General features: G+C 41.8%; 1 protein-coding gene across 3 annotated transcripts in view; it reads left to right on the forward strand.

Moving 5' to 3' along the window:
• The window catches only part of LOC129732370 (SH3 domain-containing protein 19), a 48026-nt gene that overhangs the window by 18384 nt on the left and 2584 nt on the right, over positions 1–27058 (forward strand). Inside the window, exons 1-2 of one of the 3 annotated variants that reach the window (XM_055693208.1) lie at positions 18810–19058; positions 19783–20983. In XM_055693208.1, the coding sequence (XP_055549183.1) occupies positions 18985–19058; positions 19783–20983 (1275 nt within the window). In that variant the 5' untranslated portion in view covers positions 18810–18984. Of the gene's footprint in view, positions 1–18809; positions 19059–19221; positions 19357–19782; positions 20984–27058 lie in introns of those variants that run through there. The other 2 variants (XM_055693209.1, XM_055693210.1) reach the window with 2 other exon arrangements.

Here is a 27058-nt window from a genome sequence, read left to right on the forward strand (position 1 = left end):
TTATCATTGTTGCCTCTCGGTTTGCACGTTTTGTGCAGATGAACGTGTGAAAAAAAAAATCGAAGGCGCGAAACTAAACATCCTTACGGGTGATCACTGTATTTAGAACCTCAGATTTCAGCTGAGCCTAAAAGAAACCTAACGATTCCAAACTTCGACGAACGATTCATTCACTGTACAGCTTTTGTTTTGAGTCAATAATGATGCCTAGATACCACAGCCGGAACCTATCGATTACACAACGAACGAGTGCAAAAGAAATCGTTGCAGCCAAATTTGGCACTGCGTTTGGTGTTTGCATAGCTTCAGTGATGTCATCCGAGAAAAAGTGGCCCCAGACGTCCGCGTCTGGTGTGTCGAATTGGTGGATCGATGTTGAGTGCATTATATCCACACACATAACATTTAGTGCACTGGCAGAATTGCAACTGTTCTGAAGGCTTAACTGGTCGATTCTGAAGTTAAATTGGTCTGTACGCTAAACAGATTTCTCAAGGGTCCTAAGTAATTATGAAACGCAACTACGGCGTCGATTCTATAGCAGTTATTTTTAACATTTTCCGACCTCTGACACATTCATTGTTGCAGAGATAGTTGGATAGTAAACAACATTGTTTATGCGACATCCAAAGTCGGTCGATTTGCATTTCTGTTTGCCAATATCGTAAACTAACGTAAACGACACTAAATATACTGCTATGATTCTTGTCCTACCACCGACGACCGACTATTATAAACATAAACTTTGTCTATAGAGGTACATAGCATTGAATGATTGATTGGCTGACCAGGTTTCGCGAAATCAGTTTTCACCGGCTACCGGCCTGTGCCAATAAATTATTTATTTGCTTCGTAAACTTGTTTATGTATTCGGGTTCCCAAATCACAATGAGCACTGAAAATTACCTTTAAATCTTAAGCCATCCATGAACCGCTTTGTAGGTATTACAACCGGCTTGTCGTATCGTACCACATGTGAGTCATGTTACTTACATTATTACGAACAAGTAAAAAAATCAATTCCATCAGCAAACTTGGGCCGACTGGAGAGGGATGGCTAATGCGCAAAATTCTCCACGTGCTTCGATTTCGCGCGTTCTACTTTCATCGATTCGACGAATGTATGAACCGTTGGTTGAATTTTTGCCCCACCGCCCCCGCAGATAATTCCCTATTGCAGTGTTTTTTTACGTTTCCTGTGTATCGTTTTCGTTTGACCTTGGTGGAGCACACGAAGTGTATATTTCCCGGCTTTGAAGAAAAACAGGGACGCAAAATGTGTCGCCGTTTGAATCGAATGTTTGGTGGTGGCGCCAATCGTGCTAGAAATTTAGCAAATTAATCATGTTTATTAGAGTTTGATAGTGTTCGGCATCGGATTCAAAAGTTGGGCCCGAGCTCTGATCCGTTTTGTATAAATAAAATAAAATTTTGTATTAAAGCCTTATATGCATGTTAGATCCTGTTAGATGATATCAGAACAATGCAAAACAAGATTGACTGTTGAATGTCATTATTTGTTTCTCTAGTTTTCAATTTCTTGTTACATTCGATTGAACAAATCTAGGGTAGAAAAGTGTCAGGTTGGATACAATCTTCGTCCAATATTAGATTTTTATCTTGCCTGTATTTCACTAAAATAGTTGCTCCGCGATGGGGAATTCGACGTTAAGAACCTCAAATGGTACGAATGCATCATGAAACACGACTGGAAGCTGCATTCGATTATGTAATCTTGTTTTTTTGTTTGTCAACTCCAATAATTAATCATTAGCATGGGAGATCGAAGCAAGCTGTGATCAAGAAGGGACGTGAAAATGTTTCTCGTCGGAATTTTTCCTCGTTTTTTCAAGTTTTTATAAGTTATATATTTTCTATCTGGAAAAGTGATGTCTCTACGTTTATTGAATGAAGGCCGCTGTTGTTTCGGTGTGAATTCCGAGTGTTTGATTTGAATCGCGATGAAGTGTTCCGAGGATTGTCGAGTACGGTTGGGGATAGTGCAATAATGTCGACGTATTTTATTTAGCCTTCCCGTCGCGTATTCGTTATATTTTAAGTGCAAAGGGTGGAGTAAAAATTAATACGAAATGTGGCGGTTCCGTATTATCGGTGAGAGTGACGTCAATGTTGAAATCCGTGAAAGATTCGTGCAATTTTGTGGCTAATTTGTGAGAGCTGCATGGCTTTTTCGGTGGCGGAGCACGTTTCCCGCTAGCCCTTGCCTTGTCATAAGTGTATGTGTGAGTAAGTGCGAAGTGAACAAGGAAAAGCGAGAGAAGTGCGAGTGCAAGTTGACCGTTGCTCTTGCGTGCGGCACTTTCTCGCACTAGCATGATAGTTCAGAGAGGACGCGGGAATTAAAGGATAAGTATTAGTGTTGATCAACCCGGTGGCATCACTGACGTTTACGTACAACATAAGTGAAGCCAGCATTAGCTGGATCACTGGATCAATTTTACATGCAATTTGACAGCTGATTCATCGAAACAAGAAAAAAAGCATTGTTCATACGTGCACACAGTGTCGGTGTTCAGCGACAGTGTACTTACGTGTTGTTTTCGGATGATATGTTTATTACACATAACGTCGAGAGGTTTACTTGATAAAACAAAAAATAAATGCGTTGCATTGTTATAGAATGTACACAAAGTTTGCTCTTGCCGATTGCGAATGGCGGTGTTTCTTGCAGGTAGCTGGCAAACGTGCGATGACTTAAAGAATACCATCTCAATGTATGTGTAAAAGAGAAAGCGTATCAATGCCTGTGTGTTTCAAATTACAAAGCTAAGCCAAGCTATTTTTTAATATTTAAATTGATTCAAGCCGCATAACTCTCTACAACATATATTATGCTTTGCTCGTCACGCTTACACTGCTGTGTGAACAAACCTTCAAGAACATAAATGAGACTAGCGCCACTGTCTTTCACGGCAGCTTCAGGAAACAAGACCGATGCCACCGGGTTGGTGTTGGTGACGTTTTGCCTGTGTTTTTTGTTTGATTTGCATGGCAAAAGGGAACCAATGTTTTTTTTTTGTTTTTTTCTCTGCTTTCATTTTTAGCAGTTTCATGCCCTTGTTTTATGATTTTTCTAGCTTTTGAGTAAATACTGAAACACATAGACAATTTTTAATTTAATTAAGTAGAAATCTTGTCGGTTAGCATGGCAAATAAATTTTGATTGCGATTATTTTGGCATTTTGTTGAATCTAATTAGTACTCGGTCTTGTTAGATATGCATATTTGCATTTTTTTTAAATTTTCTAGCTATGAATGCATGAAACTTTGCCAGTTTTTCATACTCAGTAGGTATCTTCGCTTCATTATTCAAGAAGTAAGTGGTAATCAACGCGAAATACCGTGTCTCCGCGTATGCGTCGGTAAGAGGGAATAGAGCGGTCGCGCATAACTTTCCGGGGTAAACGTGTTTTCGGCCCAGGTGAGCTTTGCTCGAATATGGATTTTCGGTGTGTTGTGACTTCCGAGGTGTACCAAACCATTTATTCGCAGACTGTCCACCCGTAGGTTTTATTCCAGCACGCAGTGATTCGGAGTAGGTTCCGTTCGTTCGATAAATATCGTAACTAATTAATCGCGACAAAACATCGTAATTAAGCGCCACCAAATATCGCAAATTATTTGCAATTAATATCAGGATTATACGCGACTCGTCTGTCATCGCACACATCCTTTTTTTTTCTTTTTTTTTCTTTTTTCGTTCGTTTCAAACGGCGATGGCCAAGCAAATAGGCCGTTTTTGAAGTTCTCTTGCTGACCGCTTGCAGTATGTGTTGAGGGCCTCTATATTTACTTTTTTCTTGTTTTTGGTTAATGCATATATGGTTGCTTCGTAACATTGTGTAGTCAGCTGAGATAAATCAATGAGAGATACTTTTCGGTAGTTGCATAATGACTTCATAAACAGATTTTCGAATATTTGAGTCTGTCTTGATTAGGTTATAGGTCCGGTATCCTTGCGTGCGCTTTATTTTTGCGGTGTTACATCATCAACCGGAATGAGTTCGGATCGCGTTATGATTTCCGTAAAAGATATAATGAACTCGTACGCGCGATATTTGGTATTATGAACCCGGTATTAGAACTCAGCGCATCGTTTACCAAAACGAAATCTGCTGCAAACCTTACCCTTTTCTCCAACATCCCAGTGATTTCTCGTGGAAGTGCAGAGGTGTTCTCGGCTTCCAATAAAGCAAGTATCACGTCAACATATTCCTATACACACTCCTTCTTTGACCTGCATTCGGATGCGGCCGGCGCTGGTATTGTCTAATATAAAGATTAAGGTCACCAGTTTTTACACATTGAGGATGAATGTTAATCCCAAGCATCATCTATTGGTTCTCTGTGTAATTACAGCTGATCTGGCAATAACGGAGTAGCAACCGCGGGCGGTCAATCATGCTCATGCTCATGCTCCAATAATTAATCATTAGCATGAGGAGATACTTAGAAAGTTAAAACACATATTATTCCAACGATTTGCGATGATACCTGTCCTTTTTCAACTTTGATTTTTTTTTCAGTGCCGACTGGTATTTACTCCAAATAAAATGCAGCATCAAGTGGCAGAGCCAATTGTTTCGAAATACTTTGTGAAAATTTTTGGCAACCTACAGAGCCGCTGTAACTAATATTTATAACTAAAATATACATGATCTTGTTACAAACGATTAGTTCAGGGTTTACATGGACTCTAGGGTCGGCTTCTCACGGTTTTTTTTTTTTTTTTTTTTTTTTTTTGAGGAGGACTTACGACTGATAACTCACCTGAATCAGAGGACAAAGGAACTAATAACACATGCAAGACATACATTGCCGCTCATAGCAAGTCCGTCCCATTTGCGTTTTCGTGCTGGTGAGAAAACAGCAATTAAAAATCGTAACGCTTTGGGAGAAATATTGCACTTTTATGCTGTTTTGAACAAGACCATCAACAGAAATTGTTACTGCAATGTCAATTCAATACTTCCGCGTTATAAACAGTTCACAAACACCAAAATTTGATTAAATTATGATGCAAACCATAAGCCGGGACCCATATGCGATTACTTTTACGATACCTAGCCAGAATGATAGCAAACCAGTCCCATAGCCACCTACGACTGGCAATGAAAAGCAAACTACTGCAAAGCGATTCCGGTGATAGCTTGCATTTGAAACAAATCAGCCGCTGGCCGATCACCTTCTCGCGTGCTTCCACAGAATCATTAAACGATTTTGTAGTGAGCAATGTATTACAATGTGGTTGTGCAACTTGCCTAATACCTAAAACTTCATCTAATACTATGATTAAATTCTAAATCAGTTGAGGTGGAGGAACCTGTGACTGTTGACACGTTCTTCAAAAAATAAATCACCGACTTGCAATTTTTTCGTAGTTCCTCAGAACAAAGTATTCAAAATAATGTGTTCTATCGAAAGTAGATGTAAAAAGGTGATGATTCCACCAATAAAGTCAAAATTGATAAAAATGCAATTGGAACGGACTTGCCATGAGGGGCAGTACAAGGCTCAGTGGTAGATAAAGAATACAAAACAAATCATTTTTAATTACTCATCTTTAAACAATTTTCCATGGAACTAGTGGTACGTTGCGGTCGTCAGGTTCTGAAAACTGGAACGTGCATGCGAGAGAGAGAGAGGAAAATTGACCCAGAGTCAAAGTGATGAATGAGGCTATTCTGCAGTAGCCTTCGTCGTGCTGATTTGTATAACTTTGGCCCTATCCTTCACCATGCTCGTAGACAAAGGGGAAACCCATCGGTTTGGGCCTCGGAAGAGCGGGGCCAGGCTCGACCGGACCTCTTCGGTTCTTTCCCAGAACGTCCGTTCCCTTTTTCGAATACGTGTGACGCGACGATAGCGTAACTCACCGGTCACCAGCACTTCCGCCAGGCTCTTCTAATTCCGTACGCTTTTTTTCTTCGACGTCCAGCCAGCGTCGCCAGAACTATTTCGTTAAAATTCGTAGATTCTACGGATTTCCCCTCTTTTCTACGGATTTCCCATATAAATGTTTTTCCGTAGAAGTGAATAAATCCGTAGATCTACGGATAAATCCGTAGATCTGGCAAACCTCCAGCTGCATGCCGAAATCATCTCAGCTCCGATCGTCTTTTGCTGCCGTTTCACGTGCCGTTGATGGTGAATCACGTCCCACAAATCAAATTCAGCGGCACGTGGAGCAAATCGTCCTCGAGTTGGGAATTTTCGCTTTGTAATCCAGCGGTTCTGCGGGATTATCGGCCTCTAGTGACACCCACGCCTCGTTCCTTGATCGGGATTCGTGTACCTTTTGATTACTTACAATTCTGAATACTTATAATTTCAGTTTTCGTCCTTCTCTCAATCCCTTTTTCTCTGTCTCCCTCTCCATCATAAACAGGATACGGTAGTGCTCGGGCGAATATTCGCCTGCCCATTGCACTGAAATTGCTCCGAACTGTTGGTGGTATCATTTTTCAGGGTTGGGTATTGCTAATGCGGTTCTTTGCCGTCTTTTAATTGTCTGTATAATATTTTTTTGTCTTTTTACTGTTAAAAATAGCCTGAATTAATTTATGTCTAAACAATAATTTTAAGCTTGTTGAAATCTACTTAATAAAAACAACCTTAAGGCTGACAATAATTTATCACGAAACTAATAAACGTAGAGCATGCATGTTTGTTTCATTGTTTCGACATCATCGGTAACAATCTTTAGACGGAGATTTAAAAATGTAGCAGTAAGATTAGTAGAACACCTGGTGACTTCATAAACTCAAAAGTGCTTAGTGCCCAGTTAACCGTTATTAGCTCGACGGGATACCCGAATACCTTTTTAGGTTTCATAAGACGAAATATTAGCTTGTTACAATGGGGTCTATGGGAAGAGAGGTGTTGGTCTTGATTTTGAAGTAGAATACTTCTCTCAGGAAGTTCGACTACATAGGGATGTGAAATGAAAATCTAAAACCGAAAAAAGTGAAAAATATGTCCAATTTCAAATGCTAATAAATCGATTAGTATTCGATGGATTTCCTTCGTTCTTGCAGCAAAAGATTGGAAAATCATCTAAGATTCTTTCCAAAAAAAGATTATTGTAATTCTATCATTCACATTATTGTACCATTGAAAATAGTCAAGCCTTGTCAAAACGAAAAATTCGACCTCTGATTGGTCGTTATATGATTGCCTCCAAAGCACGGTCGACAGAATCATATACCTTGCAAATGAAAACATGCTATTTGGCCTATATAAGAGCCTGTTTCAGCCGAAGCTGCTCATAATAGTTCTAGACAGCGACAACAGCAGTCGTCCTTCCTTAGCAGCAGCACTAGCTCTGTGGTTGGTCACCACGTCTCAGGAGCAGTGCGGTTCTTCTCAGCGTGTGTCGCCAGACTGCCATTATTCCCCCCGTGTTGGGGCAGCATGAAGATTGCCAATAGGAAATCCAATTTTGAACATCAAAATGCCTTTTTCAAGGCAAATAAACAAGTCATTGAAAGTTAATAATTTTTAACAACGCAAGCAAGCATTCTGTGTTGGATCCTAGCAATTTAAATCTGTCGCGCCCGTCTAATTCACTGAATGTGAAATAGCTTCCACAGTGCATGTTGTCCGTGTATCTTAATTCCCCCACTGTTAGGGCAGCTCAAAGGTTGCGATTAGCAACCGATTTTGAACCGCAAAATGCCTTTTTCGAGGCAAAAAAACAAATAATTGAAGATTAATAGTTTTCTGGCATCAACACAAGCAGACATTCTGTGCGGGATGCAATCAAAAACAGAATTTCGTCGTCTCCCAGCTGCCAAGTTGCAACATGATGCAACACGCAACAGCGAGCAAACGAAATCGCTCGATGTTACAAGCCGCAATACGGTTAGGGGTTAAATTGTTGCGTGTGTGAGAGCACCATCGGTGTTTATTCGCTGGATACAAAAATCAAATGCAAATTGTGGAATAATTCGTCTAAAGAACACTAGAAAATGGTACAACTGAAAAGAAAGGCGTGGCCTATTTTGTAGCACCCTTCGGCTATAAAAGAGTGTTTCTGGGAAAACTAGCTACATTCATCAGTCGGATGGTGAGCTGGATGGACCGTCCACAACGTTGACAGCAGTAGCAGCAGATATCAGCACTCAGCAGTAACAGAGCAACAGCGGGTTGCGCGTGTAGCTGCCTTCAAATTAAACAAATCACTTGCCCTGTGGTTGGTCACCACGTCTCAGGCCTCTGCCAGGCTGAACGCCAACGCGAGCGTCCGGGCGAGACTTTTGCCGTACATCAGCCGGCACTTCCTCTTATGGAAAAGCAGAGGCGTCTCGTCCACCTGTTCAACCTGTTCATATGACAGGTAGACAATTTCAGAACAATTACTCGAATTATTTTTCATTTGTAGCATGGATCTGACATCATTAAGTTTTCTTGTAACCTTAATGTTATTTCGAACATTCGAACATTTTTTTGATTTTCAATTTATTTCCACCAATTTCTATTTATTTCTCCACCGTGAATAATATAACCTGGCTAAACTCACTCTACACTACTCAACCCACCCGCAACACAGCCCACCCGTAATACAACACAACACAACGAGATATGCAGTAATGACTACCGTTTGTTCAAATCATTTATCTGAACTAGCATTCATTCAAACACTTCTCTGCATTTTCAAGTACTATAGCGTACTATAGCCAGTTATGTACATAAAGCGTGCACCACTACTAATGCGCAGCTTCGCGTAAAAATGACATTTGCGGTTCAAAAATTATGTTGAACCAAGCCGATGGAAACGATACCGCTGACGCCGACCCCCACGCTCACCATTCTTTGATGTTCGTTCATTGAAATTTGAGAGAGGCCGCGAGAGTACACAGCTCTCAACGCTCAAGCGAGCGTAAGGTCGATGCAAAGCCGAGAGTGCAGCGAAGGGTTTTCATGTATTTCCTCATTGATGACATTATTCTTCACGTGAGAAAAAAAGTGTCGCGCAGCGCTGAGTGCGATACAAATGAAAAATCGAACAAATTCATTCATGGTTATTGTAGATGTAGTGGTGTTTTTTCGTTGATGTGTGGTTTCGATTCAAGCCTTTTTTCTCGATGTTGTTCATTCAATAACTTGAACCATAGTATGGTAACTAGAATGGTATAGTCGGTATAGTACATGTTTGACTGCTCACGTTACGGTTGCTTTTGATTTGTTTGTGACGGCTAAGACTACCATTGCTCCATCTTTCAAATTTCTGTTGCTTTCTTGTGTGAAATTTAAATCTCGTTTAAGGAACGATACGTGGTGAGTAAAGCTTAATTACTTCATCATATTATATTTCAATTAATCATCACAAACTACCATATACCTACTGGAGATTGTTTGCGTGGATTTCCAGATGGACAACGTTATGGATCATTGCATTATTGAGCAAATGCTAAAGCGCCCGTTTGCCGCCAGAACCATGGAAGAAAACATTAAAGTTATTGGACATCCGGTTCCTCGTCCACCTATCCACGTATAAGTTGAAGGGGAAAATTATGTCCCGCAACTTTAATGTGTCATCGTATGACCAGCAATGGCTGTATGGATTGGCGAAATTAAATAAACTTTTCTGCTGACCATGTTTGCTTTTCCGTAGCGCCAATGAAAAAAATGTTTGGAGCAAGGAAGGATATAGTGATCTGAATCACCTTTCTGCGTCAATTAAAACGCATTCGAGCTCTAAAGATCACATAAACAATTCACTTGCCTTATCGATGTTCGGGCAAATGAGGATAGACGAAGCACTTGACCATAGCCGGCAGATCGCCCGCAATAAGCATAACGAAGAAGTAACGAAAAACCGGAAGGGTATGCGAACTTTAATTGAGATCACCTTTTTCCTTGGCACTCACGGTCTCGCCTTTCGCGGACATTATGAATGTTCCGATTCCACGAACAGAGGAAATTATAAAGACCTCTGCACGTTGATCGCCGCCAGGGATCCAGCGTTCCAGGACTTTATAAATAATAAAGTTTTCAGCGGAACGTCGGGAGGAATACAGAACGAGCTTATAGAATGCATTGAAAGCTACATGCTTCAAACAATTAAAAGAGAAGTTCTTGATGCTGAGTTCGTGTCCATTATGATGGATGAATCAACAGATTCGGCTCGGTTATCGCAACTATCTTGTACTCTGCGCTACTTACGACCCGATGGTAAGAAATATTCATAAAATAAATTTTGCAAATATGTTAACAAATAGTTGATTTTTTTTTTAATTCAATGAGGCTCAAAAATTTTTTTGTTCATCAAAATTTTAGGAACACCAGTTGAAAGGCTCGTTAGATTGGCAGACGTTAGCAGTGACAAAACCGCCGCTGCGTTGGCCGGACACGTTGATGAAATAGCAGCGTATTTTGGTCTTGATGGTGACAAAGTTGTAGCTTATGTGCTTAATTTGGTGCTACTTCACTCGTGCACAAATAACAAGAAATCAGCAAGGTTTTTCAACACGATCTCATCACTCGCGGCATTTTTCTCGCAGTCACCTAAACGCAGCGAGACATTAAAGCAATTTATGGAGACCCACATACCAAATGTTTGCAAGACCAAATGGTCGTATAATTCGCGTATGATCAAAATAGTTGATTCGAAATATGCAGCGATTAATGAATGTTTAGGTGAGATTTATCTTGGCGACAGTGTCTTTGATGCTGAAACTTGTACTACAGCCAGAGGTCTTCACGCATTCATGCTTGAATTCAATACCGTATTCTTGCTCAAACTTTTTGCTAATATATTTGCACATACAGATGTACTGTATCAAATTTTGCAAACAAAAGAATTGGACGTAGTAGAATGTTTACGTAACGTCAAGGCTTCCCTCGCTTCTATCGAAGAGCTCAAAGCAGAGCATCATTTCTACAGAACGCTTAATGATGCAATTGATGTTTCCGGCGAAACGATCGCTGATAGCAACGGTATCAATTATCGTCCCATATATGACTTTATCATTGACAAAATTATTGACGAAATGTCTAAACGATTCAAAGAACTAGATGAATACAAATTCATCATTTTGTTGAATCACGAAAAATTTGCCGAATTCAATGTCACATTCCCTACAAAGAATTTGAAAATGCTTATTTCGTACCATTCTAAATTCGATGAAGCGAAGCTGTATAATGAGCTGACCGTTCTTTACTCGCGCGAAGAGTTCAGAGGCAAAAATATATTGTATTTAATTTCGTTTATCCTTGGACAAAACCTGCATCAAACTTTCTCCGAAACGCTTCGGCTGGCCAGAATGATACTGACATTGCCTAATACAACGGCGTCCGTCGAACGAACGTTTTCGGTTCTCCGACGGATCAAAAATTATTTGCGGTCTAAATCGGGCCAGAATCGATTATTTGGTATTATGATGATGGCTGTGGAGAAAGATTTACTCCATGAGATGATGCTGACGCCATTATTTTACGACGATATTATCGACAAGTTTGCGTTAAAAGTAAACCGAAGGATTCCTTTGTTATATAAATAAATGTTGATAAATAAAACTTTTAAAATCTGTTATCGCAATACTGTTGTTTTAATGTTGCAAATGTCGATTGAACAGGTGGCCCACTTGGTCACGCATCGCCTCTGAGGAAAAGTTGGATCATTTTGTTCAAAAGAATATTACTGTCGGAAATATTACAGGGATGCGATTGCATTATATCCAATATGGAATTGAACAATTGTTCTTTTGAGGACAAATAAAATCTTTAATTTGAAGAGTTAATAGCTTTGGGTACCAGTAGCAGTATGATAACAGCCTCAGCGGTAGGTTCAGCCGGTACTTCCATGAGGCCGATGTTATAAGGAAGTAAATGGAAGCGGCACGGCGAAACAGTTCGGGTGTGCTTAGACGCGCGTCATTTTTCGTTGTTGATTTTATTCCCCACATGCAACGACGCGCTTTCGTACGATAGCGGCGGTATTAGCGGTATTAGATGCATTTGCCAACACTTACTCCAGTAAAGCCGTGTCTAATTTTCAATGTGGAAACACCTTTCTATTGTGTTGGCCGTGCGAATTAGGCCTCTGCCGTAAGTAGAGCTGTATATTAACCTACGGCCGGGTGAATAGAATAGAATCCCTAACTGCGATGCCGTTCCTGAATGCGAAACCACTGTTTTCCTGCTATCGGAGCATCCTTGCCGGTTGAGGGTTTCGGCCTTCCTCCGGTGAAACTCTGCCTTATTTTGGCAACTACACAAGCATTCTGGATTTTGGCAATCAAAATTTCTGCTGACTGTCTGATTTTCAGTGTAGAAACAGCCTTTAACTTTGTTATCAGAGTGCCTGACTACGATTTGGTAATATTGTTTGACTTTACGAACTAATTTCATTTTTTGTCATATGACTTACATTTTAAGTTTAGTAAAGCGAGCAATGTATGCAGTTTGCGAGGATGCGAAAATGAACGGGAATAGAAGGTATGACTTTTAGGCTTAGAAAAATTTTTCCCTCGTCCAGACGTTGACTACCCGTCTGGACGAGGGTAAATTTTTTCTAAGCCTAAAAGTCACACCTTCTATTCCCGTTCATTTTCGCATCCTCGCAAACTGCATACATTGTCCGCTTTACTAAACTTAAAATATTGTTTGAATTAAATGTTTACAAAATTTTACAATATTCCTCTTTCTCCCATTCAATAAAACAGGTAATACGATGCCTTCGTTATACGCAAGTTCATCATAACTCCCGCTATCGGCATAACACAGAGATGCAATCAGCGTCATATCCGATTTCAAATTCAACAACAAACTGTCCTTTTTAGGACGACCACACAAATGAATTGAAGATTTATTATTTTCTTGTTCTGAGCTTTAACCAAAAGTTAATTATCTTAATTTGGATTCACACGTACCTATACTCTGACTGTTGAAACTTGTTTGCGCCGCAAAGAGTTTGTACTTTTCCTGTTCAGTGAGGTCGTATTTATATGTGCAAACTGAAATTGAGTAGTACTTCAACTTCATTTGCACAGAATTTTCAATACTGCCAATGAGCGGTCAACATTTATTTACTAGGAAAAATGACTGACACGCAAGCAGCCGGGTTATCTCTCTTTTGTAAAAGTATTCTACTTCAACCTTCAAATATTCAGGAAAAAAATTGTACTGGGATGCGGTTCTTTTTTGAATGGCTCTTTAGCGCAAAAACTGATTTTTGCAGCATAAAACACTAATTCGAAACCTCCACAGCTCGGTTTCATATCCGATTGGATACTTTTTTTTTCACTGGGATTCTAGATTCTAGAGATCTACGTTGCACTTTTTTATGCCGAATACTGACAAGTATCAGGCAAATTAATGTTGTATTTCAGAAAATATCAGGGAGAAGCAGGGAATTTGATTACTGGCATCGCAGCCGACGATGAGTACCGCACAAGCGCTGTGACTTCGGATGGCGGCATGTCGTCCACGTCCCCCATCTCTTGTGTGTTGTTAGTCGTTGGTACTTCCACCGCAATCGCTAGTAAACCCCATTGGCTAACTGATCCTTGATAAACCACCTGTAAAGATCATTAGAAGCGCCCTTTGAGTGATGGAGATTTACCTGAAGGCAGCGTATGCTGCTCACGTTGTGGACGACGCGTCTTTCATTGGATCTAGTTGAGTTCCGGTTGGCGGACGGTTGCCATCAGCGGTGATGTTGGGTTAGGTACCCTCAGCGACAGGCTCCCGTTGCAGCAAACGGTAGGCGACAGAAGTGCGACTCTCACGTTTAGGTGGCGGAAAGCGGATCTGAGGGTCGCGATCGGTCAGATGCTCACGCTTACTCCTTTTTAGATTTTTCGGTGGAACTTTCTATGTGATCGTTATTCGCGCTTGTGTTAGAGGACTTTCTGCCAACCTGCCGCATGCGTTCTTTGCAGTACTTGTAGTTCAACAGGAAGCATTGTGCCGCTATGAGGTCAGCAGACTGTTGGTCCAGCTTCACCATCAGTTAAACAGTCTTTCCAATAACGATGACATATTCGTCATGCACGTGTGGAGAAACCATCGTTCTGGTTCTGAAGTGGACAGAAAATTCTCTCATAAGTGGTGTCCACACTGTCCTGGAAGTACCCTATGAATTTAAGGGGCCTTCGGCAGGCACTTCGTGTGCAAGACACGAAGCTGTACTCCCTCCCATGGTTTAACAGAAAACGTTGTAGTCTCCAAACATCTAGCTGTGTCGTTGTCGGCACAGTCAAGTTGTTGGATGCCGTTTTTATTCGGCAGCTCTTAAACATGGCAGGATATACCTGGTCCGCAATGCAGTCCAGAATGGCGTCGCGAATCGTTTTTAACTGTTCTGGGTAAGTAGGGAAGCTGGATAGTCGATCGAAGTGATAGACATGCTTGTGGCCTTTAGCATCTCCCTTTAAGTTACCCCCTCTACGTTTGTGCAGGAGAGTCCGTGCATACCAAGTTTCGGGGCTTTTTGCTGCTCGAACCCATAGCGCTCGTTTTCGCGACGCTGCACAGTGCGTTGGTTGTATGGTAAGACGGGACAAAAATCAGAACTACATGATTTTGTCGACTAATGACATTGATGTAATAAGGAAAGTTGTTCATTACCTTTCGAGCTACTAATTGCATAAAAGCTTTATAAGATTCACTGAATGGTAAAAGTGTCCCAACCGCCAACTTCCTAATCTAATATCAGAAACCGTTTTTTTTCCTGTAAAAGTTGTCCATAGTAATGAAATCGGAGGTTTTTATACATTATTCAATTTTAAATAATTGCTAAAGTGGCCCAAATGCAGTTATAACGAGAATAAAAAAAAATTTTTTTTGTTATGTTTATTTGATTACTACAAAATACATGTACATACACAGATGCATCTTCTGACAGAGACAAGATCATACATCAAAGTCTTTTGATTGCCATTACTCACAACATAGTGCATTCTTAAAAAAACGACAATAGCGGTTGAATAGGCAAGTTTCGGTAGCTGAAACCACTGCTAGCCTTTAAAGGATACTATAAACGATGAGTGATGAGAAAATTAGAGAGGTATTTTGATATATATTTTTGTAATGTCCAATTGAACTTTAAACACCTTTTTTCTAAACATAAAATACGCATGATTGGCGTTTGTTTTCGTATGTATGACAATAAATCTTAGAACTGTGCCCTCAAACGTCTTTTACTTACTTGCTCTTTCAGTTTCCAGTTTAGTTAGTACAATAAAAACCCCTACGAGCTGAGGAAATATAAGTGAAACTAAATATTCATAAAAATCATTATTGTGACAAAACTTTTTCGCAGTATTTCCAACATAAATAAAGAGCACTGCGTACTTTATATAGTGAAATATGAAAGCAGAATTTTTTAATTTTGTCTACGGGACGCTGCACTGTGCGCTGGCCCAGTCGTCGACCGTTGTCGCGTTATTGTGACCTGACCTGAGCAGTCAGTCTGGTCGATCGGTTGAAGAACTAATCTAGCAGCCTGGGCTTAGCAGTCTCTTGAGGCGCCGCCGTTGCGTCATTCGGCAGCGTCACCGGATTGGGAAGACAGTCCGTCGGGCTCTTCTCTTTCCCGCTAGGCGAACCAAGGATTAGTGATGAAACCGAAGGTCCTCCATCCAGCGATTCGCTGCCGAGGTTGAAATCCTCCTCCAGTTGCATCTTCGCGGCCTTGTAGGGCTGCACGCCAACTGTTAACTTTATTTTTTCCGACAGAGTAAGTTTGCCGGAACCCGGGTTTGAAATTTACTGTTTATTTTTATTAGAATCCAGTTTTGATCCCATTAGTTTGCCACGAAATAAGGGGGTCCTCTGCATGTTACGGTAGCCTGACGCAGAAAACTAGAATATTGTGGAAGGGCGCCAGGTATTCCGCAGGCTCCGTGACGGCCGTAAATTTGTTAAAAAAATGTGATCAAAGCGCTCGGGGATTTCACGCCACAAAGTTTGTTTTGAACATTCGAGTGCGTTAATTTCTGTTAAGTTGACGGAGTTCATAGGATTGAAAATGCCGTTTTGAAGTAGAATACTTCTCTCAGGAAGTTCGGCTACATAGGGATGTGAAATGAAAATCTAAAACCGAAAAAAGTGAAAAATATGTCCAATTTCAAATGCTAATAAATCAGTTAGTATTCGATGGATTTACTTCGTTCTTGCAGCTATTGATTAAAAAATTTTCTAAGATTCTTCCCAAATGAAGATAATTGTAATTTTATTATTCAAACTATTGTACTATTAAAAACAATCAAGCCTTATCAAAACGAAAAATTCGACCTCTGATTGGTCGTTATATGATTGCTTCCCAAGCATGGTCGACGGAATCATATACCTTGCAATTGAAAATGTGCAATTTGGCCTATATAAGAGCCTGTTTCAGCCGAAGCTGCTCATAATAGTTCTAGACAGCGACAACAGCAGTCATCCCATAGCAGCAGCAGTAGCAGTGCAGTGAATACCAGCGATAGCGAATAGCGGCCACAGCTGTGGGGTAGCAATGAATAGCGTACTAGTTGCAGCGGATCTCAGCATCCATAGCAGCTGGGCCAGCTGATCCGGGGACAGCGGATACCAATGGCAGCGTATAGCGGCCACAACTGTGGCATGGCTACGAATAGCGTAGCAGTTGCAGCGGGTATATCTGACCATGAAGCATTTATGCAATAATTGAATGAAAATTGCAATTGCAGCAATCGGCCTTTTTCAAGGCTAATAAATGTTTTTGGAAGAGCATAATGAATGGTTATTAATAAACTGCAACTGAGGTTTGATGCTGCTGCAAATGCACAGCAGTGTGATGTTTATTACGATTTGTTGATACTGTGCATTACAAGCTGTACATACGAAACAAATCCGATTTCAAACAGAAAAGTTCGGCACGTTTTGCTCACGATACTGAGTCTGTTTTAGAAAATTCACAATACTCCATTAACAAGGATGTAACGCCTTGAAGAAGACGGTTATGGTTAGACATCCCAGCAGAGTTTCGACCTTTAAACTCATGTCTACCATCGGCAATATCAAACACGCAACAATTTGCTTCCATGCGACACGAGGACTGGAACATTTTTTTCTTCCAAGCCGCACAACTCGACACAGTTCATATTATTTTGTTTCCTTAATGAGAGCTCTATCGGTCCGGCTCGACAGAATGTCCACAAGAAATCGTTTTTGTACATCCGTGTTACGAAACTGAGAAAATCTGTAGGAACTGAAAATAAAGGCGGGTCCAGAATGAATGAGATGTATTTTTCGTACATGAGTATTACGACATACGAAATAAAATTTTTTTAACGTTGTAGAATGGTATAACTGGAAATAATTTAGCCACACCTAGTTTTCCAGTTATATCATTATTATGTCAGAGCTGATATCGCACGGATATCTGACCATGAAACATTTAAACAATAATTGAATGAAAATTGCAATTGCATCAATCGACCTTTTTCAAGGCTACTAATTATATTTGGAAGAGCATAATAAATGGTTATCAATCAACTGCAACTGAAGTTTGATGCTGCTGCAAATGCAAAGCAGTGTGATGTTTATTACGATTTGTTGATACTGTGCTTAACAAGCGGTATATGCGAAACAAATCCGATTTCAAAATGACTGACACGCAAGCAGCCGGGTTATCTTTCTTGTAAAAGTATTCTACTTCAACCTTGCGGTCGTGGCTTTGCACACAACCCTCCTGTGGTTTTTCTCAATAAAATCATGTAAAATTCATAATACAAGATACGGAAAGTCAAACTACCAGTTAGTATGCTTTGTTGAAAAAATATAAAGGAAACTTTGACCATAAAACTTTTCACTCATTTTCACCATTTGGAATTTAACCTTCATACATTCAACCGGTTCTAATTTCATATTCAAAAACAAGTTTAAAATGAACACTAGAATTTCATTGAAAGAAGGAATAATTTTTTCCGTTTTCTTAAATTTATATTATTAAAAAAATAGTAAAAAGTTTCTAATATCTCTAATTTACCCGTATCATAGAAAAATAGTAATACAGAAAAAAAATAACCGTACTAAACCTTGAATCAAAGAAGATGATCAGAAATTAGGGAATGAAAAAACTAAACTTTGAACATTGAATAGATTGAAAATTTACGAAACGTAAAGCACTACTCATCATTGGCAGCAGTGATGATAAATTCTCATTATCACCATGCTGCGGCTAAAATATGACTCATGAGGGAAAAGGCATAGGTGGTGCCCCAAATTGACCCAGCGGTGATTCGACCATTGATTGATAAGCTGAGCCAATATCAGCGTTATGATCTATATAGAGTTATTGTTTTTAGGCGAAATATTGAAAATTGAACGAGCGAGCTCCGCATCCCATTTGGATGAGGTTTGGTAATCCAACAACTTAAAAATTAAGTTTCAACCAAAGTTTTTAGTAATTTCGTACCCGAGTATAGATTACCTTTTAAAAAAAAACAGGCTTTGCTAGTCATTCATGGGGTTGTGATAATTTCTATCGCTTTGAAATTGAACAATAATCGACGCGCGCGCCGTTTCACGTACAAACAACAACATCTCGACTTTCCACTTCTCGGCTGTTTTTCTACAACAAAACACGCCGAAGAAAACCGCTACCGAAGTAGTCCGATACCCTAGTAGAGAATATTTATAAAATGCACGACATCCAACAGCGTCGTGATCGTTGCCGATGATGCCACTTAGGACGAGCGGAAAATCTATATAAAACCAACGAATTACCACCGGGAAATATCACACCCAACAGTGAAAGAAGAGCATCAAGAGCCAGGAGACGATCTACTCGTGCAGAGTCAACAAACGACTGGCCTCCATCGTCAAATCGTGTGTTGTGATCTCTGTGCCTCTTTAATTAGCATATGTGTAAGATTTCTATGAGTTAAAAGTAAAACTGTGACTATCCACCACTTAGATCAGTTTCAAAGATCGATCTGTTTTGTACCTTTTTGCATCAGTTAAATAAGTGCGCAAAAGGCGAACAGTTGAACAATGTGCGATATTCTGTCCGCTATGTCGTATGGGCGGTATCTGCACCAGGAAAGGCCAAAGAAAAGAATCAAAATGTACGTACCCTATTATTAACTAACATCCGAGAAATTACCCACTTGCGGAAATATGAGCCAAGTCATACGCGCGCGTTATCTAGAAGAAAAGGGAGGCGTCCCCGACGCCAACCTAGTCTGTTATCAGCGCAGCAATTGTTCTGATAAAACATGTGAACTGCGAAACAGACGGTTGAGATATTCAGTTCTTGCCTCTCTGCAGTCAGCTGCAGAAGTGATTGTGTGTTTGTGAAAAGCTTAGAAAAATTAATTATTAGGCTTTGAATATTTTCAATAAAATGATATCCGTTAGCCAGAGGTAGGGAAAGCAGCTGTTTACGCCGTAAAAATACAGCAGCAGTTGAACCCTTCCTCGCGTAAGGCATGTCTTAGTGAACCGTGTGCGCGCAGTGTGCACTAGCTTGTACTTTTCAAAACAACAAATTACATAAAATCGGCGCGCGCTGTTTGGTCTTGGTTTGAGCGGCTCTAAATAGTGGCATGAAGACAAGTTTAGTGAAACCTAAAACACAACTTTTGTTTTGCTTTTCTTCTGCACATCCAAACCAGATAGCCGTTGCGGCGGGTGCGTAAAAAATTATGACACCACGCGAATGAGTAAGCGCAACGGTTTTTACGCGGTGCAATTCCATTAAAGCCATTGTCTTTTCGCGCTTTCCCCATAACGTTTTATTCTTCTCAGATTTATAGCCCTACCAACTGATCGTTTTTATTTGCTTTCTAGAAACATGACAATTCCGTCGAGACCTGCGCCTCCGCCACCCCAGGCGGCGTCCAATAATACCACACGGTACAGTCCAGCCACCAACTGGGATGACACACCATTCAGTCCGCCGAGTGGGGTTGGAATGACCGCCATCAGACAGGCGCCGTTTCCAGTGAATAGTCACATAAATCAAAAACCCAAGAAGGCACCGCCTCCAAGACCACCACCACCGAAAGTCGTCCCCGCACTGAAGAAACCCGGCCAACCGCAGTCCATAAACATCCTGTCCAACCTATTTGGTCAAAAACGAAATCACGCTGGCCCGAAGCCTCCGATAGCACAGAAAGGTCAAATTCCGGTAAAATTACCGCCACCACCAAAGCTACCACTACCGTTGGGTCATCACGGGCATAATTACGGATCGACAGCGTCGACCCCAAGCAGCAGTGGTCATGGTCCTTCGAATGGGACCACTGACCTTCAGCTTATCAGCTTTGACTCACCTCCCAGTTCGCCAACCTTTACCCAGAAATCCTGCAGCGACTGTATCAGCGTGGATAGCTTCAGTTCCGATTCGAACTATTCATCTCCAAACAATGGCAGTATGTCGCAAACCGAGAGTGGCTTTGAGGATGACTTCGTCAGCCAAAGCGAGAGCCAACGGGCGAACAGGACAACACCGGCTGCGACGAAAGATTTGTGGGATCTTTCCGACCCGTTCGGAATGCCTCCACCGTCAACCAAATTTACCAGCAGCCATAACATTTACGCACCGCTCAGTTCCGCAACGATACGAGCTCCTGCTGTGAACAGTAAGCTGTACGAATCCGAATTCGTTGATCCACTTTGCAATGGTAAAACCGTCGCACCCAAAGTACAAACCGTCGCAATGCCAACCATAATTAAAAGCAGCGGCAATGGTAGCCAAAAGTCCAGCCCAGCATTGAAACCGAAACCTGTGGTAGCACCAGTGCATCCAGTTTGGGCAACCGCCGGCTCTAAACCACCTGCTCCGTTGCCCAATTTCCCTCAGAACAACGCAACCAACAGTTTCGATGATGGTGAGGAATCGTTAGATTCGTTACCATCACCTCCGATGCCGAACATTCCACCGCCTCCACCACCTGTTTGCGTGGAACCGGGCGCCAGCCTCGAGGAACCCTACGGCATTGCGATGTACGATTTTAACGGGGAAACGGATGAGGATCTCAATTTTAAGGTGAGTAGCTTCGCATTTGTGACCTTGATTATCCATCAATCAGGTCAGTTGTTTTTGTTCTTGCTACTGAATTATTGTTTGTACAGAAGTGAGAATTTGTTGACCTTTTCTTTTCAACTGACATGCGCGCGTGGAAGATGACCAACAGCGGGACGTGAAGAAAGCGACAAATATTACGCCGTACTTATGTACGCTACTGCGTGTGGTTAAGACAAAAGAGAAAATAATGGTTTGATTCGTGTTCGTGGGGGCGTGAAAAATTTCGCGAGACTTTCTGTCGATTTCGCCCGAAACGTATGGCGGCGAGTTGGATTTGAACCTTTGCCAAAAACGATTTCGTTGTGGTTTATTTACGTAGCAGAAGGAAACGTGTTTTCACGCGCGGCCAGAAACCGTAAACAGCTCGTAATGTGCTGTGGTGTGCCGATGTGTTTTATTTCTCGAAATTTCGTTGTGTTTTAGGCTTTATTTGATTGTTGTTAAAATTTTCTTCGGCTGTTTGCTAGCCGATTAATTTGATTTTGGTAAACGAAAGTGACATGGTCAGGTAAGGTACATACTTGGCTTGGCTTGGTTATTTTTGTGGCTATCAAACAGTCCTCCCGATAATTCTACAGTACATTTGAACTGGCGGGAGACAATGTTATCCGTAAAAGAATGAACATTTCATTCATTTGATACCTTATGAATGTACTGCATTCTAGCCGGTAATCCTTTTTGTATACTGAGCTCGATAAACCTGCTACTTTTCGCTCTTTGCCTTTCAACAGCACCTCAAAATGTGCTTTATAGAAACTTTTCGTATTATCGGTATCATCGTTGTTGTTGAATGGACGAACCGGATAAACGAGAAGTAACTGGAACCTGGACTGGACACTGACGCCAGGGAACCGACTTTCCACGTAGTCTAACCGAGAACAATAACTACGCAATAAAAGAACGAGCGAGTAAAAAAAGCGACTTTATTGCTCTACGTTTCCGTTACAAGTGAAATTTTAGTTTTCGTTTCCCTTTCTCTTGCCAAATAAAGATATAAAAGAAAATAGACTGGTTGTATACCAGGGGATTGCTAAAAACACCTCAACATCCTCCCCGCCTTGAGGTAGCACCTCAATCCGGAAGTGGACATAGCTTCTGAACTGGACGTTGATACTCTGTCTTGCCTCGACGCAAAGTGACGATACGCACCAATCCCTGCTGATCTGGATGCACTGCAGATACTCTGGCCAACTCCCACGCTGAGGGTGGTACATTATCGCCTTTCACCAAGACTAGCTGACCTGGTTTTATGTTCTCCTGGCTTGTTCTCCATTTTCCTCTTGGTTGCAATGTTGCGAGATATTCATTTCGCCACTTGTTCCAAAACTCGATCGTATAGCGCTGAACCTTCTTCCAACGATCAAGTCGATTCATTTGTACTTGTGAAACATCAGGTTCGGGTAATAGAATTAACGGCTGGCCCACAAGAAAATGCCCCGGTGTGAGCGCTTCAAAATTATCGACCGATGACGAAATGGGGCACAGCGGCCTCGAATTCAGACACGCCTCGATTTGGCAAAGAACTGTAGTCAGCTCCTCATAAGTCAACTTCTCATTTCCAACGATTGGTCGAAGCAGCCTCTTGGCGCTTTTTACTGCTGCTTCCCAAATACCGCCTTGGTGAGGACTGGAGGGTGGTATAAATTTCCAGCTCATACCAAGATTGCTGAAATGACGCGCTGCGTCCTTGCTGTGAGTCATCAATGCCGAGTAAGTTTCCTTCAAACGTCGATCAGCGCCAACCAGATTTGTACCGTTATCGGACCATATTTCATTGCAATATCCTCGCCGCGCAATCATTCGTTTCAACGCCCCCAAGAACGAAGCAGTCGATAGATCTCCCGCTGCCTCCAAATGCACCGCCTTGGTCGATAGGCATATAAAAACGACGATATATCCCTTCATTGATCTTTCTCCTCGAGTGTTACTGGAGCGAACTAAAATGGGACCTGCATAGTCCACCCCAACATGGGCAAATGGACGACATGCCGTTACACGCGCCGCTGGAAGACTTCCCATCAATTGTTGAGCCGTTTTTGCCTTCAAGCGACAGCATTTAACACAGTTACGCACAGTTTGTTTCACTACGTCCTGACACCCCTTAATGTAGTAGTACTGGTTGATTGTTGCGGTCAACAACGATGGACCGGCGTGACAATTCTGAAACATGCAGTTCCTCCACTAACAGCTTTGTAAATCGATGTTCCTTGGGTACGATTACAGGATGCTTAATGCGAAATAGACGGCTGGAGTGTTGTAATCGACCACCAACTCGCATTGTTCCGTCGTTATCTAGAAATGGGTACATATCACTGATCTTAGATTTCACAGAAACTTCTCGACCGTTAACTAAGCAGTTGATTTCCTTCTCGTAAATGTCACACTGTGCCAACCTTGCGAATTGTATTCTGGCCTCATGCAACTCAGACGGCGTTATCATACCATTTTGTTTGGGTTTTTGAACTCTCGGTGCCTTCATGTTGGCGATGAAACGCTTCACGAATGCTAGCTGCCGACATGCTGCATTCAAAGTAGACTTCCGATCAAGTATCTGCCTTTCTATCACGTAATTGGTGCTTGGGAGTGCTACCAGTATGTTGAGCGATTGAAATCGTTTACGCACCTCAAGCATATCATCGTTAAATTCTTCCTCAATAACGTTGTGTTTCCATGTTGAGGAATCCTCTCCTAGCCAAGGAGGTCCTGTCCACCAAAGTGGATGGTTGATTAACTCTGAAGGGTTTATACCCCGTGAGGCACAATCTGCAGGATTTTCGTGTGACGATACATGCTCCCAATGCCGACGAGGCAAAATATCTAGAATCGTGGACACCCTGTTTGCTACGTAGGTGTTCCACTTGCGTGGGTGGTTACTAAGCCATTGCAAGACTATGGTAGAATCAGTCCATGCAAACTGTTGAATTTGAAAACGTCCGAGTGGTCCTGCTATACGTTTCATCAACCTAGCCAACAGTTCGCTGCATTTAGTTCGAGACGGGGGATCGTGACTTGTTTAACCGGTGCCACCTTCGTTTTAGCTGCAATCAGGCTAACTCTAATTTGACCATTTTCGCTAACCGATCTCAAATAAACTACTGCGGCGTATGCTTCCTCAGAAGCGTCTGAGAAACCATGCAGTTCAATTTGACTCTTAAAGTTTGCCATCCATCTGGGAATTTTAACTTGCTCGAGTTGTGAAAGATTTTGTTTCATCTGTTCCCATGCATCTCCGATGCACGGAGGTAATGCATCATGCCAATTCAAATCGTAAAGCCAACATTGTTGATAAAGAATTTTTGCACGAATGATAACTGGTGCAAACCATCCAAACGGATCAAACAACCGCGCAGTGTCCGACAGCAACTGGTGTTTTGTGTTGGGACCATCAACTTGCAAATTAATCTTAAAAGTAAACACGTCAGCTTCGGGTAACCAATGAGTACCAAGCGCCTTCACTGAATTCCGCTCGTCCGGGAATTTGATTGGTTTGGCATTAACGTTGACATCTGAAAGTGAGCTGGAAACCGTTGTTGAATTCGAACTCCACTTCCGCAAGATGAAACCAGCATGGTGTAGGATCTCGTTAATCTGCTTGATCAACTCTATTGCCTCTTCGTCAGTATCAGCTCCCGAAGTCAGATCATCGACGTAGGTGTGCTCCCTAATTCGTTCAGCAGCTTCAGGTTTTTTTTTCTCGAACACTTCCGCTGCCTTCTTTAACGCTGCCATAGCCAAAAATCCAGAATTCTTGAGACCGTAGGTGACAGTCAAAAGCCGAAAATGCTGTATGGGTTTATCCGATGAATCTCGCCATACTATGCGCTGATAGTTCGTATCGTCTGGATGCACCAATACCTGGCGGTACATCTTTTCGATGTCCGCTGTAAATACCACCGGAAAAGAACGAAATCGCAGAAGGACATCAAATAAATCAGCATTGATATTGGGCGCGTTTAGCAACAAATCATTGAGTGATGCTCCGGACGACGTAACACATGACCCGTCAAATACAACGCGAAGTTTGGTCGTGAGACTGTCTTCCTTAATAACTCCATGGTGAGGTAAATAGCAGGACTTCGTACAATCAACTGCTACTTCCGAATCAGGAATTAACTGCGTGTGGCCCAAGTCTACATACTCTTGCATAAACGTTGCGTATCTTTCCTTAAAACCTTCATAGTTTTGGAATCTGCGTTCCATGGCTCTGAGGCGTTTAACAGCAGCCGTCAAAGATTCACCGAGTTTGTGTTCTGAATCGTCCAGCGGTAGCCTTACGATAAAGCGTCCATCTTTTGTACGTGTGAATGTTGAATCGAAATGTTTGATTACTCTTTTTTCCTCCTCTACCAAAGGTTTGGTGTCGTGCAGCTCTTGATCCTCCCAAAACAGTCGTAATGTACGGTCAATATCGAAATCTTGAAGAAGATTGATCACAGCGTGATTAGCGTGTATACTCTCTTGTTTGCAAATTTTTCCTGCGACCATCCATCCAAATATGGAACGCTGTGCAACAGGAACACCGTTTTGATTCTTGACCTGCCCCGATTGAAGTACGGACAGGAAGACATCTGAACCCAAAATAGCATCAATTGAACTCGATTTGTTGAATCGAGGATCAGCTAGTTGTAATCCCTTTAGATACGGCATGTTCGATGCGCTAAACTGCTGGCACGGCAGAGTTGCCGTCAGCTTTCCCAAAATATACGCCTGAGTAGTAAGTGTAGCCTTCTCGTCGAATCGCGATGAAATCACCAACGAGACCTTGCCGGCTGTAGTACCGACTACCTCTCCGTTGACTCCTATAACTTCCACATTGGCGTTGAACCGCTTCAGTCCAAGGCGTTTGGCACACGCCTCGGTGATCAGAGATGCCTGCGATCCAGAATCTATGAGAATTCTTACCTCGTGTGACTTGCCGTCTTGTCCCTTAACATAAGCTACCACCGTTGGTAACAAAGAAAACGTGGTTGGTTCCGCACTACAGCTAACCGTTTGCGTCGCGTTTGCCGAAATCGACGACTCTTCACCGCTTTGCTGCTTTGTTTCAATTTCACCGTCCGGCTGGTCCGATGGTTTGGCATCCTTTCTACATAGTAACGTGTGCTTGCAGTTTGGAGTACGGCAGACTGATTTTGATGTACATCGCTTTGCTGTGTGGGATGGGCGCAAGCAGTTGTAACATAACTTTGAAGAAACTACAAGCTCACGACGCGCCGATAAATCCATCGCCTTGAAGGATTCACACTGGTACACCGGATGATCCTTTGAACATTTCGCACAAGTTTGGGGAACAGCGGTAGCGGCAGCATGGAAGGTTTGCAGTTTTCTCTCGTTGCCACTCGTCTTTGGGTATTCCTTCTTAACTGTGTCGTATGTTTTCTTCCCAAAAGCCAGACATGTTTCTAATGCATCGCAGCGTTTTTGCAGGAAATCCAAAAAATCCGTGAAGGAAGGGTTTTCGACATCAATTATTTTCTGTGCCCATAACGAACGTGTATCGCGATCTACCTTTTCCAGCAGCAGATGAATGAGCCATGGGTCACGGGTCTCGTATTCGTTTCCTAATGCCTTAAGTTGACGAATGACGTCATCAGAAACAGCCAATATTTTTTTCAATCCATTTGCGTTGCCAGTGGCTGGTTGATCGACAAACTCTCTAATGAGTGCAAACACCGTATATTTATTTTTATCGTAATGCGCAACTAATGTTTCCCAAGCTTCGCGATAATTGGCATCACTGATCGGGAACGAATATACCATCCTTTTAGCCTCTCCGTCGAGGTACGAAAAAAGGAACTGCATTTTAACGGAATCCATTAAATCATCTCGTTTGTGAATCGTGCTCTCGAACAAATCCTTGAATGAACGCCAATTTTTGCTTTCCCCTGCAAACACGGGAATGTTTAGCTGCGGTAGCTTTACGTTAAGCTGCGGCTCATGGTTCACTGGAGGATTTTCTAAAACTGGTTGATTTTGACGTGTAAGAACTGCCTGTTGCGTTTCCAGCAGTGCTTTGATTGCGTCACGTAAATCACT

This window comes from Wyeomyia smithii, chromosome 3 (assembly GCF_029784165.1).
Source record: "Wyeomyia smithii strain HCP4-BCI-WySm-NY-G18 chromosome 3, ASM2978416v1, whole genome shotgun sequence".
NCBI classification, from domain to species: domain Eukaryota; kingdom Metazoa; phylum Arthropoda; class Insecta; order Diptera; family Culicidae; genus Wyeomyia; species Wyeomyia smithii.